At 49.7% G+C, this 19,456-nt stretch overlaps 1 protein-coding gene across 3 annotated transcripts in view; it reads right to left on the reverse strand.

Moving 5' to 3' along the window:
- Positions 1–9,250: 9,250 nt before the first annotated feature.
- The window catches only part of BTBD7 (BTB domain containing 7), an 81,353-nt gene continuing 71,147 nt past the window's right edge, over positions 9,251–19,456 (reverse strand). For 2 of the 3 annotated variants that reach the window (XM_036071586.2, XM_078054132.1), the window contains 3 exons: positions 18,340–18,518; positions 16,370–16,822; positions 9,251–14,390 (listed from right to left, as the gene is read on the reverse strand). In XM_036071586.2, the coding sequence (XP_035927479.1) occupies positions 13,575–14,390; positions 16,370–16,822; positions 18,340–18,518 (1,448 nt within the window). In that variant the 3' untranslated portion in view covers positions 9,251–13,574. The other variant, XM_078054131.1, reaches the window with a different exon arrangement.

Raw genomic sequence — 19,456 nt, forward strand, 5'->3', positions numbered from 1 at the left:
AGGGCCTTGGCAGTGACCTAGTTGGGCTTCCCAGTGAAGAGGAGTGTGGTCTGGGAAACGTGGGAAGTACAGGAAACCAACCCAGTTCCCAGGGGCCAGTGAGGCTGTCTCCCAGTCAGGTCACCTCGAAGTGGCTGCTGGAGGCATGCCTTGGCCTGAGGAGGCAGGGAGCATTTGGCCCTGGGCCAAAGCCAGATGTACCTCACTTGCCCCCCTCCCCCCCGAACCACTGGGCGTCAGATAGTGTGTGTCCCCTGCTTACAACCACAGGATCCCTAGATTGGAAGGGACCTGAGAAGTCACCCAGCCTCCCCTTCTGTCAGGACAGGAGGCTCTCCCTCAAGGATGATCCTCACAGGCAACCTGTGCTGGTCTTGGCCACTTGGCTCCCATGTCTCCATGTTGTTGGGGGCAGTGCCCCAACTTTCAGCGAGCTCCCTGCCCCGCCACTTCCCTGCCATGTGATTTGAGGGGCACTGACCATGCCGCTCCCGGCCACCGGCTTCTATCTTGTGAGCACCGGAGGGGTCAGCCTTTGGAGGGAGTCGACACCGTGGAAGGCAAAGAGAAGAGAAATATTCAGTGATTCTGACATCGAGCCACTGGATTAAGCCTTGCCTGAAGCTTGTGCCGCTGGCAGACTTTTCTGCAGCAGAGAACACTTCCATGGTTCACTTGGAGCGACAGAATGCTCGCTGCCTCACAAGGCACCCATCCCCTTCCTCCCAGTCCTTGATGTATTTTCCTGAACACAAAGGCCAGTTGCTGCTTCTGGACTTTTCCATTGGCCTCCCATCCTCATCTTCGGTCTTCTCCCAAGGATTTCTCTAGCTGGAGCAGGAGAGCTGTTCACGGTGCTCTCGGGCACCTGGCCTGGCAGCTCTGCCCTGACTGCCCCACCTGGAGGCTCCCACCTGGGTTTCTCCTCAGTCTTTCCTCCTGTGTGGGGCCCATGGCTCATGGTACTCTGTTTCCCCCACTCACGTCTCAGCCTCCTGGCTTCCTTCTCTTGCCTCTGCCTCAGGCCTGAAGGCTCCTCAATGCAGCTTACCTGCAGTTAGATCGAAAGGTTTTAAACTGTGTTGGGGTTCTCTGGAGAAATGGAACACATTCATATATACGACATGTATTACCCTATATATATCATAAGGAATTGGCTCACACAATTACGGAGGCTGAGCAGTCCTGCGATCTGCTGTCTGTCAGCTGCAGACCCAGTAAAGCTGGTGTTGTAGTTCCAGTCCAAGCCGGAAAACCCAAGAACCGAGGGGAGCCCGTGATGTAACCAGCCGCCGAGAGCTGACGGACTCTCCCAGTTCAGAAGACCCGTGTTCCAGCTCAGATGGTCAGGCGGAGAGTCCATTTTCCCTTTGTCCGCCTTTTTGTTCTATTCAGAACCTCAGCAGAGGGGACTGTACCCATACCCCACTGCTGTACTCGGGGAGGGCCACCTGCTGTACTTGGTCCCTCCATTCTTATGCTCACCTCATCTGGGAGATGTCTTGAGAGCCAGGCATCTGGGCGCCCCATGGCCAAGTTGACACAAAATTAACCATCCTAACAACCAACCCATCTTGTTTGTCTCACTCCGCCCCACGCCCTGTTTGTGGAGTAAGGGAGGCCTCTGGGGTCTGCAGGGTCCTGGGGGCCTGTGGCCTGGGCTCTGCCGACTGTCCCGTTCGCTCTTGCCCCAGGCCACAACTCTTCCCGTTGTCAGAGGCCCGCTGGGGGCCACAGGTGGGGGGCGGGCAGGCACGTCAGGTGTGTGGCAAAGGTTCTCTAGGCTCCCTCAGGAGAGCACCACCCCAGTCAGCAGGCCTGCAGCTCTGAGTAAAATGGCAGCAACTGGGAAAATAAGGAGTTACTTTGGAATGACACATGCACCTTCTCCGCAGGTTTATTTACAAAAGCTGCAGAGTCAGAAGTTGCTCATCTCGTTCCATGGGTTGGACCGAGAGACCTGAGATGCTCTTCACTGTTGCACGTTGTCCTGGCCTTAGCTCGGGCAGTGGTGATCTATTTGGGATTTGTTTGTTTAATATCCGCCCTCCTCACTAAACCATAAATCCTGTGAGTCAGGGACTGCCTTTCCAGCTCATTAATAAAGTGCTGGAGGCTGGCCCAACGCCTGGCCCTCCGCCTGACCGTCCACGAGGCTGGACAGGAGCTCCATCGTGACGCAGACGGGCACGCTTGCAAGCGTCCGGCGGCGCTGAGCTCGGCCATGAGCTGGAAGCTTCTGTGAACGTGATCTCACTTCACTCTCACAGTGACCCTAAGAATATGAGATGTAGGAACTGAGGCTCCGAGAAGCAGAAGGTCCACAGCTGGTCCAGGTGACCCGGGATCAAAGGCAGGCCAGACCCCGGGCCTGCTCGGTCCACCGCTCCCGCCTGGCCGCGCCGAAGCGGGCCGCCTGGGACCAGTGGAACATTCCGGGCGGAAATGCAGGAAGGTGCTGACGGCCTTTGCCTCAATCACAGGATGCCACGTTTTGTCCTGGGGTATGACATTGACCCTTTTCTTGGTTTGGTTTTGGTAAATTGGCTTAGACTCACCCAACAGAACTGGACTCGCTTCTGGGGCCTAAACCAGTCTGGGGAGGTTTCTCTAAACCCTCCGGGAAACCTGACTCCAGCTCAGCCTCCCCAGGCGAGAGGCGGGAATGGAAGGTGGCCCAGATAGAGCTCGTGGAGCCTTGGCCCTGTGATGGTGTGACAGGGGAGAGGGGGGAGGGCCAGGGCCTGTCAGGCAGAGCGAAGCAGGTGAGGCGGGGCTGACCACTCATGGGGATGTCCTCTTAGTGGCTGGAAAGCCCACGCACGGCCCGTGGGCCCGTCGTCCAGCCTGTGGCGCAGGACGCCCGCCGCCCGTGGACAGCCCTTCCTGGCGGCCCAGGCTGCGGGGAGAGGGGGGACAGGCCCTGGGTTCCCGCTGGCCGGGGAGAGGGGGGACGGCAGGCAGCTGAGTGGGAAAGAGGCCTGAGGGGGAGTGAGACCTGCCACTCACCAGGGCAGCGTCCTTGCCAGGGGGTGAGAGTCCCGTGAGAGTCCGAGGCTAGGGCAGAGGGGGGCGCTCCAGCAGGAGGCTGGACAGACCCGCCAGGATCTCCCTGGGGGCACCGGCCTCCGAGCCTCGGGCTCCTCATCGGCCAAACTGGGGTCACGAGGTGCCTCCCCGGGCTGAGGCGACACTTAGGGGCCTGGTGCAGACGGTGATGGTTAATGGTTAACCAAGTGGTAACCATCACTACTACAGAGTGGCCGTGAGGAGACAAGGTAGAGGAGCAGAGCCGAGCCCAAGGTCACTCGGTGGGAGCGAGGCAGGACCCTTGCTGTGGATTTGATTCAGTGAGGTTTTTGTTTTTAAGATTTTATTTATTTATTTGAGAGAGAGAGGCGTGTTGGGCTCTTGAGAGATGATTGGCCAGACTTAGCTGCTGGCAGGCCCCCAGCTGCAGGGCAAACAAGCAGGGTCCCTTCTGCTCAGCTGGCTTGCCCCATTGACGGAGAATGTTCCAGAGTTTCTGCCCTCTTTGGGTAGCTGTTTCCCAAGCAAGAAGAAGGAGAGCAGAGGCGGGCCCGTAGGCAGAGTCTTGCCTGCCTGTTTCCTAACACCAACTCCCAGCAGTTGAGCGTGCTCCCAAGTGCCCTGCCCACCCCCATTTATTGCCGTGAAGGTGGCTGGGGGGCCAGGCCAGGTGTGGTGGGTGGGGGGCAGGCGGCTGTGGCCGGGGAGGGCGGGGAGCAGACCCCTGGAAGCCCAGGGAGGAGGGCGGGCTGCAGCTGGAGGACGCGGGCCTGGCAGATGCGGCTGAAAGGTCAGAGACACTCGGGCGCCTAAGTGCAGTGTGAGGAGGTGCTGCCCAGAGGAGGTGAGACATCACTGACCAAGTGAGGGCCGTTAGGAGACGGGATAGGGTGGACTCCGGAGCCAAGGCGGCAGGAGGGCCAGGCCACCTCCTGGCACCAGAGGGGCAGGGGATGTGGGTGGGGTGTTGGTCCAAGGCCAAAGCTGAGGGAGTGTCCGTGTGAAGGCATCTGGCCCGCAAGGCCAAGGAGCAAGCAGGGAGCTGGAGGGTGGCCTGCCGGGAAGGTGGGAGGGGGGGAAGGTAGGAGGGCGGCCCTGGGGAGAGCAGCCGAGGGCTGACTCACAGGGCTGGGCAAGCCGAGCCTAGAGCCCGGGGACCATGGGGACTGTGGCTGTGTGATTGTCTTCAGTTGTCCCCCGAGGCTGGGTCCAGGCGCAGGAGATCATGTGTCCATTGTTTATGGCTGGAGTTTGGCCAGGAGGATGGGGCTGGCAAGGTGCACAAGGGGAGGAGGTGGGCGCCTAGGGGAGGCTGGGCCGCCCAGGAGTGGAGAGGAAGGAGGTCAGAGGCCAGAGTTCCAGAACAGGCATAGGAGGGGCATCTGGGGGGACCTGGACAGGGGAGAGGGCGGCCTGGGAGCAGGAAGTGAGGTGAGGATTTCAAAGGCGAGCCCTTCTGGAGACAAGGGGAAGGTGTGTCGTGGTGTGGGTGGCAGAAACGGAAGAGCAGGTGGTTGGACTCGGTGAGGACGTGGATGGACAGCACGGTGGCGAGGCTGAACCAAGGCCTCAGGCCATGAAAGGAATGTCTGTGGTGACGGGCGCCAGGGTGGGAGTGGGACAGGCAGGTGGTGGGAGGCGCTACCGAGGGAGACCGCCACGCACCACCCGTCCTGACCCTCAGTCCATGGAAAGTGCTGGAAGGAGCCCATTCTTGGGAGCAGGCTGCAGGGTGTCGGGAGAGCTGGGACCCCGCTGAGGTGGAAGAGGAGTAGGAGGGTGTCGGGGCGGGGGGGGGGGTGGCAGCAGAACACCACAGGCAGGCTGCCCTGTGGCTGGGGTCAGGGATTCCGTGGGAGCTGGATGGGCTGGATGGCGGAGGGTCCTGAGGGCTGTGGAAGGTCTTGGCAGGGTGGGGAACACAGGTCTGGGCAGCCCTGGGGCGGTGGGAAGTGGGGGGCACTCTGGTCTCTCAGGGGTTTGGGTGCGTCTGTTGGAATATGCAGAAATGGGAAGAACAACTGCTTTTAGTTCAGGCACAGAAGGTGGGGAGATATTTATGGTACATCCAAGAGAAGATTCTGGATGCGGGAGGATATTTATGTAGCTGAATAGTGTAAGGGTGAAGGGTTTCAGGAGGAGTGTGCACAAGGAAGCAGCTGCCCACAGCGCCTCACAGCAGCCCTTGCTCTGAGAATGGGAACAAGATTTTGGCTCAGGGTGCCTTGAGGATTAGGAGGAAAAGTCACAAACCCACCATCAGAGCTCAACAAATAAACTGCTGTCAATGCCACTTAAGGATGGGGACCCTGAGGGTTAGTGCTTAGCCCCCGGTCCTTCAGGCCTGGCCGTGCCCTGGTTGGCACCCTGGTGACGGTCCTCACTAGGCAGGCCCTCCTTGGGAACACGAGCCCTTCCTCCCTCGGGTTTCCTGGCTTTGGCTTCCTCACTCCTTCCGAAGCCCGGCCACCATCCAGCAGATTCCCCAAAGTTGAGAGACAAGTGATGCTCGCCCCCAGATCCGAGGCTCTCACCCACTGGGGAGACCTCAGAAGAGGACATCTTCACCCCGGCGCTGGTGCAAAGCTCAGGGCTGACATCTGCGGAAATGTGCATGGCTATGTGGACTGGCCAGCTCTGGGGCAGGTGCGGGGGGTGGGGGGTTCAGAGGCTGAAAGGGGTCCATGGGCCAGAAATACTCAGATGGAGGGACATGTCAGGAGGTCACTGAAGTGAGGCCCATGACAAATCACGATGTCATTATCAATGTCATGCATACAGCTGCGTTTGGAGTGGGGACAGTGCAAGTTTAGCAGGTGACAGAGGGCAGAACCATGCACCTCACTTCCATCCTTTCTGTCAAAGGGAGCACCCTTCAAACCCAGACGAGCTGAGCAAACGTGACAGGGAGGATCTGGGGACCCTGAGGGTCACTTCTGCGGAAGCGGCATGCTACTGTCATTCTGTACAGGAAGACCAAATACTAGAAAGGAGCAAATGTCTCCGTTCATCTGCCCTGGTACCGTTAAGTGGGGGATGGTAGGTTCTGGTAACTGGGACGGGGCACCTTCACCAGTGTTCCCTCGAGGATTCTAAGATGAACTACTGAACACTCGCAGAAAGCAGATGGATTAGGAGTGGGGTGTTTTAAGAACAAATTCTGCTGAGCTGGCCTCCTTTCCACGTTGATGGGATCAGCAGTTCTCAAGTGGGGGGTACGCCCCAGCCAGCCTGCACCCGTGTCACAAGTGGAGATGAAGAGACAGGGCGGCTGGTGAAGAGGACAGCACCAGCTTTGGTAGTGTCCCAGTCCCCCCACAGCTCACGGCCCCTCCGGCCCTGTCCCCTGCACCCCTCCCCCGGCCGGAGCCACTCAGGCTTGTCTCCGTGCATGTCTGAGTCTCACCTCCATCTGCCCCGGCCTCTCTCCGCGGCTCGCCGCCACGCCGCCCTTGCCAGCCTCACTGGTCTCCATGCTGCCAGCCCAGAGCATCTTTTGGGCCTGATCTTCCCGAATCTCTGAGCAGCAACCACTGGGTTAGCTTTTGAGGAGGGGTGGAATTGGTCCCTAATCTCTTACTTGTAATTAACTTGAAAAGGTAATACGTGCATGTACCTTGAAAATTCAACCAGGATGAAACGTGTACAATTAAGCCCCCGCCCGATGACGGTGCCCCTCGAGGCCGTCCTGGGAACATTCGCACAGGTCCTCGCAGACATTTTCAGGTCTATATGAGTGTATTGCAGACCTCCTGTGTCTTCTCCACGAGTGGGAGCATACGTACGCGTGGTTTTGTGTTTCACTTCTTTCACTTCCTATATTCTGAAGATCATATTCCCTGCTTTTTAAGGGGTGGCCTTCGGGGAGCCCCACACTGCTGCTTTCCTTCTACCCGGTAGGCCGCCTTGGCCAGAGGCTCCCTCTAGCTGAACTGTAAAGGTTGGAGTTCCTCCAAGTTCATTGGGCCTCCTTTTCATGTCAAAACTTCCCCCGAAGCCACGCTATCTACTCCCGAGGCTGTCCACGTCAGCCACCTATGTGGCCAACTCCCACCTAGCACCCCCAGCTTGGACACCCAAGCTCCTAGCTCGCACCCCATTGCCACGTGCACACGGCCACCATGCAACTCCCGTCTCTCTGCTGACCTAGCTTCTCCTGCTCTCCCCGCACCCAGCAGGGGCTGGTTCCTGTAGCGGTCACGCCATATTCAGAATCACGTTCAGCAGCCTCCTCCTCGTCTTCTGTTGGCTGTCTGGGCTCTTCTCGGGAGGGCTGCACCAGCCTCCTGCCTGGTCTCCTGATCCACCGCAGCTCCTCTGCAGTCCGGGAACGTGGAACGCACACATCTGCTTACAACTCTGGCAGCTTCCCGCTGCCGCTAGGATCAAAACTGGCAGCCCGCCCTATGAGGGCCCGACGCCCCTCTCACTCTGCCAGGAGCTTGTTTCCTCGGTGCGTCTTCCTGGAAACCCTCCCCCGACACCCCCTCCTCCCTGCCCTGCGGTTCTCACTTTCCCTTGACCTGCACTCTCACTCCGAAGGTCCCTTCCACATGAAGTCTTCCCCATCCCGGAGCCATTAGATCCCCAGCCTCACCTCTGTAATAATCCAGTGTCTTTTATTCCTCGACACCCTACAACCATTATGGGGCAGGGCTGTGTCTCGTTCATTACTGTCACCTCAGGACTGAGCAGTTAGAAGTTACTCATTGCATGAATACATGTTTGCGGAACAAATAAATGCCACGCTTGTGCCCGCCTCCACCCCCTGCACATTATGCTCCCCCTGCCTGGGTCACCGTCCTCTCTGGGGTGCAGTATGTTTCCATGGTTGAGAACTCCAGCTCTGGAGCCACCCCATCTGGGTTTAAGCTTAGGCTCTACCGACGTATTGGGTGTGCGACCTTGGACAAGTTACTTGATATCTCTGTGCTTTGGTCTTCTCATCTGTGACAAAATGGCACTAATAACAGTATGTAATTCACAGAGGATTAAAGGAAATGCTATCTAATTCATTGATTAAAGGAAAAAAAAAATAAAGTGCCTGACGTTGAATCTGGCATATATTTCTTCCCTCATTCATTCCTGGGCCGTGTCAAGCCGGTCTTCCCCTCACCCATGATAACCTCCTACTGCTCTGTACTGCTTTGTTTCTAGGACAAAAGTCATTTCTGGCGAGTCCAGAGTTTCTGAGAATAGGTATCCTGTTGGCTCTGTCTGCTGGGAAGAGTGGACCCAAGAAATATTCCTCAGTGCACTGAGGAAAGGTAAAGCCTGACATGGCTGAGGAGCTGGCCGGCACCCACCATTCCAGGGGCCATCTGCAAGTACAGGAATGAACATTGACTTACTCAATTTTTCTTTTTTAGGTTTTTAAGAAGCTCACCTACAAAAAAAACCCTTAGCTTTTATCTCGAGAGTCCACACAGTTAAACCTAAGATGATTACAAAATATAGAGAATCGCCTTAGTGAGACATGAAGGGGGAAAGGCTAGAATGGAACTTATTAGTGAAATGATTAAAACAAAAAAACGATACTGATTTTACAGCAATTGAAAAGATGGAAATTAGAAAACTTTCTATTTTGCATGTTTTTTCAGAAACCTAGACTAGATCATGACTCCCTTACCCTTTCAAATTGAAAAATATGAATGAGCCCGAGTTGGAAAGAGGAAGAGCTCAGACACATGGAGACCTGTGAGTCTTGGGGAGCATCTGGGTTTCTCACGGCCCGACCACAGCACCTGGCACCCTCCAGGTGTGGGTCCACATGGGCGGGACGCTGAACTTCTTTTGGAGACCCCTGTGCAAGTAACTCTCAGCTAAAATTTGTAAACCGAAATCTCTCAGAAGTGTCCCGTAAAATAACAGAAGAGAATGAACTTGATTTAGATGAAAATGTGGTATTTTCAAGAAAACCGTAATAATTTTAAAGAGCCCCTGGTTAACTGAAATCCTGGAAACAGAGAGGAAGTTCACCTACACAGCCTCCCAAATCTACCCTTAGCGGAGTACAATCGCTGCTATAATTGAGGACTGCATGCTCTAGGGCTAAAACAGACTGTATCCAACTCAGCAGGTTCTATACAAGCCATTTATTTGAAATGCCAACTATATGTAGGATAAAGTCAGTGCTACATGCTTATCAGTAACAGTAGAAAAATAGAACCAGTGGAAACCTTTGTACAACCGTAATGATACTCAAAAGAGAAATGTATCGTTTTACAATGCTTCACACAGACGAATTCAAGTTTGGAGGTACCTAAATAAAAATACTATATATTTCTTTAAAAAACACTATGTACAATTGAAGCGTAAACAAGTTTTACAAAGTACTGGTTATGCAGGTTGTAGAAAACACTTGCATAGGACATGGAATCAGGTTAAGAAAAGTTTCTGAGCCTTTAGCATCGAAGGCACTTGACTTCACACCGGCGACAGCACCACCACGACAACCGCAGCGCCGCGGACGGTGCCGCCTCTCTGACCGACAGCTGCGGTGCACGGACAGCAAGGGGGTGCAGGGAGCGTCACCTTTCAGCCACCCCATCTAAGAGCAGGTGTCCACACCGCCTGCCCACGGAACCCAGATACACAGTCACGTGTAGGTACACCATGAAGCTTCCAGAGCTTATCTTGTCTCTTAGAACCCACGTAAACACACGAACACGAGAGGTTATTTTCAAGACACACACTTGCAAGTAATCTTTCTATTATAATATTCAGAATGTGGAAGATTGACACATGGTCTGAGGGTTTTCTAGAGGAAAAAAAGAAATCCAAAGACTTGCCAATTAAACAATTATATAACAGCTATTGCAATCTACAGGACAAAAAGACAACATTTCATAAAACATTGTTCATACAACAGTGTTAATGGAAAATAGTAAAAATACTTTTTAGTGTGTGACGGTAACTCTTTTTAGTAAGGTTATGTGTGAGGAGGTTTGAAAGTAAACCACTTAGTAGACAAAGTAAACCATTGCAGAACCGGGAATAGCACCCATCACTGCTGCTTTAATAGTAACTTTCAACTGAAAGTTGAAAGTCAACCAAATAATAATTAAAAAAAAAAAAGTCAAATAAACATTTCCCTTTGAGTTCATTCCTAAGGTAAAAACACGAATGCCTCAGAATTGCAAAACAAGTGTCTTACAAGTGTTTCATGAAACACGTTTCCCCCTGAAAGGTGGATTACACATTATGAAAATACCTATTTTGCTGAGTAGTTACTGAGAAGTGTTCCCGCTTCCCCGGCAGAGACCGGCGCGCGGCCCCCGCCGCCCCGGTCACGCTCTGCAGCATCACCCACGTTCACGTGCACAAGGGCTGCCCGCTACCAGAACGTCAACAACCAGTCAAGAGAAAACCCAACAATAGGTGGCAATTGTAGTAATAAGAGTTGTTGAGGACGCAAAACCAAGAATTAGGTAAAGTTTCACAGACAGCTCTACAAAAAGACTCAAATATAAAGAACCTGTTAAAAATCCTTAAAATCCAACTGGTTCTGGAAACGCCAGGAGAGCTTAGGTCTAGGGGCATGTGCCTATAAGGACCTAACGGGGCACGGGAGGAAGGCTGTGGTGCGTGGAAAACTGAAACAGCTGCTTTTCACTGATAATTTTTGCCTTTCATGCTGCTATTTCTTCTTGAGTCACAGGTAACTTTGAACTTAACTTATCCATCAAAATCACAAAACTAAAACAAAAATATAAGGAGAGGACCAACAGCATCTTGAAGAAACATGGATCTTCTCTTCCCGCTCGAGGAGCTAAATGGTAGTTCTCTAAACCGCAACATGGCGGGCACTGAAGGTGGCGATTGTCTGACGGCCTGATTGTCAGTGGCCTCGAGAGGAGATCTGGTATTTTGAGATTTGGTTCTCATGAAATTTCTAAACCAAGTGAAATGCCAGGTCCTGCGGCCTAAAGTTTATATTATACATACTTTTTTTTCCTAAGAGCAATCTTAACTCAGACTTCACATTTATTTTAGTACAGCATTAACAGAATTTTAATGCCAATTTTAATGACAAGTAAGCGTTGCAGAAGATTGGAGAGGTGGGCTCAAGAGCCAGAGGCACACAGCTATCCAACCTACCTTAGCCACCATCCTTCACAAGATACATCAGAAGTCCACAGACGCCTGCCCTAGCATACACAAGCTGCACCTGCTTACCTTCTGCAAGTCCCACCAGTCCACAGTCCCACTGATTAAAGCAAGTCCCTCTCTATACACAGTTTAGTCAGATCAGCTACTAAATTATTGAAAGCAAACTTCATAAATTAAAGTAGGAACAGTGGCCACTTATTTTTATGTTTGGGGGATATGAAAGAATATTTAATAAGTTTTCAGGAAAATGAATGGTGTGACATCAAACAGCTCTTGTCTAACATTTTAAAAAATACAGGTCAGAGATGAGAATGCTTTTCCCCACCCGAATTAGCTCTACTCACTCTTATTTGCAGTACCAGCACAGTACAGTCTGAATTCAGAATAGAAATTTAAAACTATATCAAAATAATTCATGTCGATACATGTATATAAATACACATTAAGGAATATGATGGAATTAACAATTTTGTTTCTGAAGAGAGACAGACTGAAATAGGCTTCAAAAGACACCATCATCTATTATAGAGTCAAACCTCCTAAAAATGAGCATAGAGTCCTATGTTTTTCTATCTTTAAAAAAAGGAGCCTCCAAGGCGATGCTAGCCAACCTCCCAGGGGACGAGCGTGCGCTCCGGGAGGCGCGAGGCTGAGCACACACCGCCACCAGCATCGACGACCACGCGAGTAGCAGCTAACGAGGCAGGCAGAACGCGGGGCAGCGCTGTGCCGGTGAACGCAGATAGACTGACATGTTCCCCGTCTTTGAGACTACCTACTGTTAGGATTTTTTAAAATGTCAGATTATTCCTGAGTGTATATCCACAGGGTAAAGTAGGAAAGACTGTTAAGAGAAACTACAGCTTCGGGAGAAATCAGAGTTGTTGACGCCCAATAGAAACCTATTTACTTAAAAGTGCATGTAATTCATTTATATGGTAGCTTGTGAAGGCTCCCTAGCCCTGCATAGTTTTAGAGTGAGTGTGAGTGATTCATAGTTTTATATATATATACATATGTAGAAAAGAGGCTCCCAGACATCCTTCCCATGAGGGGATGTTCGGCAAGTCCCTTTCTTCTAAGTGCTACGGCTGTGTACGTGTATGTGTTCGTAAAAATACAAAGTGAATGCTCAAATAATGTTGAAGTGATTTAAAAACTCAAATACTAATATATTTACATTGGAGAGTAAGAAAAAAAACAGTCCTTAGCTCACACATTGCCCTTCAAAGGGAGAGGATCTTAAAAGATCCCATGTGCTCAGTGGTTCAGTAAAATCCCAAACCAGCGTCCCCAGTGGAGTTCAAGTAGGACATGTAGTGTTTCACTGGAAAAAAAAAAAAAAAAGGTTTCTTTTTCTTTTTTGGTGACAAAGCATTATGCATCCTTCAACAACTTTTTTAGGACACCAAAATTCAGACAAACTTTGAAAAACATTTAAAAGAAAACATAGGCTTACAAACACCAAATGACATCCGTAAGACTGAAGCCCTTTTGTTTTTTTTCCCACAGAGAGCAAGAAAACTGAAGGCAGCAGCAGTCATTTCCCGTCTCAGCTGGAGAGTCGGCGCTCAGAACCAGAAATCCCGTCGGGCAACCCTTCAGTTACTTCGCTATTTCCGCTGCCTTAGGATTCCACGAAATCCAATGTCTTGAGAACCTCATCTAGCGCCATGCTAATGCGCAGTACCGGCATCAGCGGGGATTCCGACGGCGCCCACACGGTGAACAACGCTACAGCTTCAGCCTGGGCACAAAAGGCTTTGCTCCTTTCGGTTCTTTACCGAACCAGAAAACGTCAGGATCCTGACTGGACTCCCGCTGGAGAAATGAAGACCAGCTCCCGAGACTTGTTAAGGAAGAATGATATTAGACTTATGGAGATCGAGCAGGAAGATTTCTGAACTAAAACAATTACCGAAGAGAGAGGAGCATTTTGATGTGCTGTTCTTTGGAATTTCTATAATTAAAAAATAAGCACAGAACTATTTCATAAGAAAATACATCTTAGTGTGCAGTCCAATGCACGTGGAAACTGGTAGATGAAAGGTAAAATGCAAAAAAGTATGAAAATACGGTTCCTTTAAATGTGGCAATAAAGTCTGACATACTGATAAAAAATCAATACAGATAAAATAAATGTACAAGTGCAAAAAAATTCCATCATTTGTAAAGAGGAAAAAAAAAGTGCCAGCTTGCTTGCTCTTAAAAATGCTTCCCCACACAACTGTTCAAACACAAAACAGACAGATGCAGCATTCAAAAGAACCCTCGTAGCATGCCACGTCTCATAAACATGTATATACAAAAACTAGAATAAAATAACGTGAAACTGAGTTAGCTGGCATCGATAAACTGGTCTCTAAGTTGTCGGGTTACATCATAAAATGGGATGTTTCACATCTCAGGCACAGACGACTTGGAGGTTGCTCTCAGAGGGCAGACTTTTTGTAGAGGAAGTCTGGCTTGCTTGGTGACCTCCTTCCCCTGCTTATTGAATCTTCCCTTTCTAAATCGGTATTTCGCTGAGCTCCGTGGCCCAGGGACTCGCTGTCCACCAGTCTCCTATTGGATCGCTCTTCCGGAACTTCAGAGCTGCATGCAGGATGTGGGGGTCTGTTGGGAGTCAGCCCAAAAGTCAAGTCAGTTTCTACTGCTGTTCGTCCCCTGACGTGGGCTGGACCACTGCCAACATTTTCTGGGGCTGCCAAAGGAAAGTCTGACCGCTGGGGTGGCTGCTCAACAACATCAAGGTGGATTGGCTCATTCTTTTGTCTGTGAAGATGCCCGTCAGGGGAAAGGGGATATTCTCTCCTAGCTTCTTCCTGCTTTTTCGGAGAGGTCTGGCTAGGTAGGTAGGCTGACTTTAAGCCACTTGGTGATGCCTTATTGTGGCTATATAAATCAGGACCAAAGTATCCACCTTGCGAAGGGGAAGGGGTGCGTCGGCCAGGAGCAGGCGTAGAAGGTCTGCAAGCAGCATTTGAGAAGTCATAGAAATCCGGATATTCCTGCTGATTTTCTCGAGCATCTGCTTTTTGCTCTAGTGTGTGTTTCTTTCGAGATGTGTGCGTATGCCTCTGTGGAATACATGACAGATGCTGGGGAGGCCCTGGTCCTACTTCAGAAACGGACTGGCTTAGCTCTGTGTCTACAGCCAGTTCTGGAAGCCTCCTGTCCTTAAGTGACAGTGTGGACACACCCATGGCGATGTCTGGCATTAGATCATTTAGCACAGGTTGTGTACACTGCCAACAGAGAGAAGAAAAGGGAGGGTTAAAAGAAAAAGGCCCACGACTCCCTCTTTGTACCAGTGATGTTCACTGGTTTTGCTTCCTCATTATAAAAGTGATACATGCTTATTTTTAAGAATGGTAACACTATAAGGGCGCCTGGGTGTCTCAGTCAGTTAAGTGTCTGACTTGATTTTGGCTCAGGTCATGATCTCAGGGTCATGGGATCGAGCCTCATGTCGGGCTCAGCGTGGAGCCTGCTTGTCTCTCTCCCTCTGCCTCTTCCCCTCCCGCCCCCGTGCTTGCTCGCGTGCTCTCTAAAATAAATACATTTTAAAAACCTAAAAAAAAAAAAAAGATTACAATATAGAAAATCATAAAGGCGGGTGCCTGGGTGGCTCAGTTGGTTAAGCGACTGCCTTCGGCTCAGGTCATGATCCTGGAGTCCCTGGATCGAGTCCCGCATCGGGCTCCCTGCTCAGCAAGGAGCCTGCTTCTCCCTCTGACCCTCTCCCCTCTCATGTGCTCTCTCTCTTTCTCATTCTCTCTGTCTCAAATAAATAAATAAAATCTTTAAAAAAAAAAAAAAAGAAAATCATAAAGGCCACAAAAACAAAACAAAAAAACCCCACTAATCTTCCCTACTGGGATAACCACTGTTAACATTTTGAGGTATTTTTTTTTTTTTCTCTGCTCATATATTAATTTTCACAAAATGTAGTACATATCTAAGTCTGTCACTAAATTTTGAGGTTACTATTTAAATGACAGCATAATATTGCATTGTATTGATGAATCATGGCTTATTTAGCCATTCTCCCACTGCTGACATTAAGGTTGTTTCCAATTTCTCTTTATTATAATCAAGACTACAGTGGGGCGCCTGGCTGGCTTAATCGGTGGAATGTATAACTCTTGATCTCGGGGTTGTGAGTTGAAGCCCCGCAGTGGGTGCAGAGATTACTTAAAAATAAAATCTTAAAAAAAAAAGAAAGACTGCAATGAACATACAAATAAATTACCTTTAAAGGGAATTTTATTTAAAATAAAAAGTAGTAGAACTTTTGAAATTGTGGAACTGAGGGCAAGGCCAATAGGATGGAAATTTGGCCTATCAAACACTATCAATCCCTATTGTTTCTTCTTTTTTAGGGGCTTGGGGGGACAGCAGGGAGAGTAGGTAGAAGGGTATAAGGTAAGGAAGGATCATAATTTGACCCAAGGTGTACACTAGTCCAATGTCCAGAAAATCATATTTTAATAAAGATTCCCTGAACTAATATATGTATCTTTTGTTTTTCTATTGAAAACCACTGACAGACAATGTGTGACTGAGCAGGAAGGTTCAAAAATCACTACTGTTTTTTTTTTTTCCCCAAAGGTATTATATAAACAGAAATTCAACCTCTAATACAATGCAAAATCGACCAGGAATTATTGCTTAGTTTACTAGGTCCTGACGCTAGCTACTGTGACCCCCAGGCAAATGTGCGCTCCGATGGAACAGGCTGCCAGGCCGAAGGACTGATTATCTGTCCATTTTCTGAGCTGGGAGTCTTTCACCACATGGCTCCCGACAGTATACACAGCTATAAATAACTTCCCCTTCCCGGCCCATCAAAGCATTTGGTGGAAGAGTAGATTCTATAGAAATGAGGGCAGCTTCTAGACATGTGCTTGAATGGAACATCACTAAACTGGTAACATCCACTGGCACCGCCCAGTAACGTGACCCCCTCCGAGTACCCGCAATGACCACGCAGACAAGGAAGGTACCAACTAGCCCCGACGCACACGCCGTCTCTCCCCCACGCTCCCACTCTGCTCCATTATCCTTCTCTCTCTTTTCCACAGCCCTGCAGTCTAAGCCTTCAGCTTGTCGATAACACCCCTGGGCACTGCTGAGTCCCAGCAGGGCTCCTGGGGTCAGGGAAATTGCTTCTAATATTCCAGGAACATTTTATTTCAGGTAAATCAGCGAAGTGCTAACTTACCACTGGTTTCTCACATGCTACTGCTGCCGAAGGGGGGGCGGCGGCGGCGGCGGCGGCGGCCACAGTCTGTCTCCCCGGTCCTGTGGTGTTGGTGCAATCAGGTGCTGCAGCTCTAACACCTGGCAAGTAGACTGGAGGGGGGCCGGCTTTAGGGGCCGTTCTGGAGTGAAACAGCGAATGATTACAGGGATAGGAGAACGAACGTGAAGGGTGCTGGCTGGGAGGTCTTTGTTTCCAGCCTGCTTTGAGTTGGTTATGGATTGGGGTAGCTGGGGGGTGGTACGGAGGTGGTGGGGGGGGCAAGGGTGGATGGAAGGCCACAAAAGAGTCCAGATCTGTAAACATGGTTTCTGCAGTGGGGGTACTGTTAACACGACATCTCCCGGACTGTCTCATTGTCAAGAGTGGACTTTCATCCCCAAAACGTTCATCCGGAAAGAACTTGTGAGGATTCTAAGAAAGATTTAAACAAACAAACAAACAAAAAGGACATTTATTAGCAAATTTCCTAGATAGAAATTTACAGGTTGAGAGCATTAAGTGAGATCCTGAGAAAACCACATTTAGCAAGAGTATAAGGCACAACATATTCCTCGAGGCCAGAAGCCCAAGAAAAAACTACCTTAATCACAGCACAAAAGGATACAGTGGAGGCTCTGCAGCCTAAGATACGGCTATCAAGGAGAGCTGCTTAACTAAATATTCCAGCAATCAGATCAGTTATCTCTTGCAAGATCATGCGATAATGCAAAAGCAGGAAATAAAACCTAATTCAAACGTGTCTTTGCTGAGAAAATAAAATTAAGTACCAAAGGAAGAAAAGGCATACAAGTGAGGATCCTCCTAGAATTTTCTGACAACATCTCCACTCTGTCTGAAATAACTATAAAATGCTAATCTTTACCTGTTACGTATGACTCAGTTTGATTAGTATTTTGATAAACATTATATAAGAATATTTAATTTATAAAACTTTTATACATCTTAAGATATCAAATTAAGATACAATTTAGAATGGCAAAAGGAAAAGAAATGAATAGATAACAAGACTCTATTTCAGGGATGGAAACCATGGCAAAAAATGAAAATCAAGAACGGCCTGCTGCCCTGTAAACACCACAACCACATTCCCTTTGAAGACTCAGGCTAAACAAGTCTGGAGTCAGGGGCAAAAAAAATTCAATCACTTGACCAGACAAAATAAAATTTTATTTTAGGCTCTGATTTCGCGACTGTGAACAAACCACTTTACACGTTTTCCTTCATCGCAAAACCGATGATACTGCTCTGGTACTTGGTAAGAAATGAGTTTTTTCCCCTGCTCGTTAAAGAAAAAACAAAAAAGCACTCATTCCTTGATTCTCAAGCTTATAGGATTTGTAACTTCCTGCAAAAAATTTCTTATTATCTGGAGGAGGGGAGAGGAAGAAAAGGGGCATCTGGCAGATCTGTTAAGTCTGGTAGTAGGCCACAACCTGAAATCTAGAGACCCAAAGAGGGACAGAGAGCAGTGGAGGGTCAGAATTTTCGACTTCCTCTTTCACCTTCGATGGGGATGCACACCATGAACTTTTAGCGGGCCTATTAGGCACAAGAGACACAGCTGCTTACATACAGCACCTCTTATCTTCACAACATCCACTCTACTGCTAAGGAAATTGACACTCGGAGTGGTTATGTGGTTGGCCCAAACTAACTAATTGATAAGCAGCAGAGCCAAGATATAAATTCAGCTCTCCCTCCAGAGCCTGTGCGCTCCATCTACCCTACATACGGTCTCTACAGAGGGCGGGGCGGGGGGGTGTGCCTTGGACAGGACAGGACTTCCAGGCTATCACAGTCCCTCGAGGCAGCGAAAGGGAATGCGCTAAGAAACAGACGCACGCCGTGAGGGCTCCTTGAGAGGTCTGAAATAACTTCTGCACAATGATCAAGTCTCCCTATTGCACCTAGTCGAATGCCATCCCCACCTGCAAGAGCTCTGCAGCAGCGTCCGCGAGACCAAACTCCCTTAACACTCGAATTTGAATTTCGTAGCTGACCGTGGCGCCTTCCCCACAGTTGAGTGCGTAGGCTCTCTGCACCTGCTCAGTGTGCCGGAGCTCCTGCAGACGTCTGACCATGTCTTTCATAATGAGGAGACGAGGAACTGAAAAAAGAAAGGGTTGGTTCACAAAATATCTGAGCTGCATGCAAGACCACCCATTGAGCACAAGAAAGAAAGCATGTGTTCTGCATTAGAATCTTCTTATACATTTGTTGATAGCATTTTAATTTCCTGGAAACATAGTAATTTATATGCTGCCTAGAGAAGGGGAATCTGAGTCTGGAAAAAGGAGAGAAAACCAGGCAGTTAAGAAAGTAGAGTGAAGGCACGTGTCTCGAGCAGAAGGACCAGGCATGTGTCAAATGGGCAGGTGACAGCAGGGCATGAGCAGTGGGCACCACTAGGGTTCAGAGGTACAAGCAGGAAGAGTAGGAAGAGAGAAGGCGAGAAAGATTGGTAGGAGAAGATCATGAATGACCCTGCATGTCACGGTAAGAACTACAGGGAGTCGCTTGTACAGGGGAATGACAGGATCAGAGGAGAGCGGTGAGGCAGTAAGCGTACTCTGAGAGCAGGGTAAAGCAGGGGATGGCAAACTACAGCCTGGAGGCTGAATCAAGCCTGCCACCTGGTTTGTAAATAAAGTTTTACTGACACACAGCTACACCCACTTGTTTAGGTAGTGTCTCTGGTGCTTCTGATGGCAGAGTTAAGTAGCTGCGATGGGGACTGCAGAGCCAACAAAGCCTAAAATATCTACCAAATGGCCCTTCTGGAAAATGTCTGCTGAGCCCTGGTGTAAAGGCCAGAATGGGAGTTAGGTTAGAGGCAGGAACACCAGTTAGGAACCTGGACTAAGGCTGTAGCAGGGGGCTGGGGAATTGGGGACACCGTCTATAAATATCTAAGAGACAAACTGACTAGACTGGCCATGGCTATTATTTCTGGGGAAAGGGGAGCTATCATTTACTGAGTGTTTACTTTGTGCCAGTGAACTCCTAAGCATCTTACTCATGGTACTTCCTCAAATCTTCGTAACA

This window comes from Halichoerus grypus, chromosome 8, assembly GCF_964656455.1.
Source record: "Halichoerus grypus chromosome 8, mHalGry1.hap1.1, whole genome shotgun sequence".
Classification (NCBI taxonomy): Eukaryota; Metazoa; Chordata; class Mammalia; order Carnivora; family Phocidae; genus Halichoerus; species Halichoerus grypus.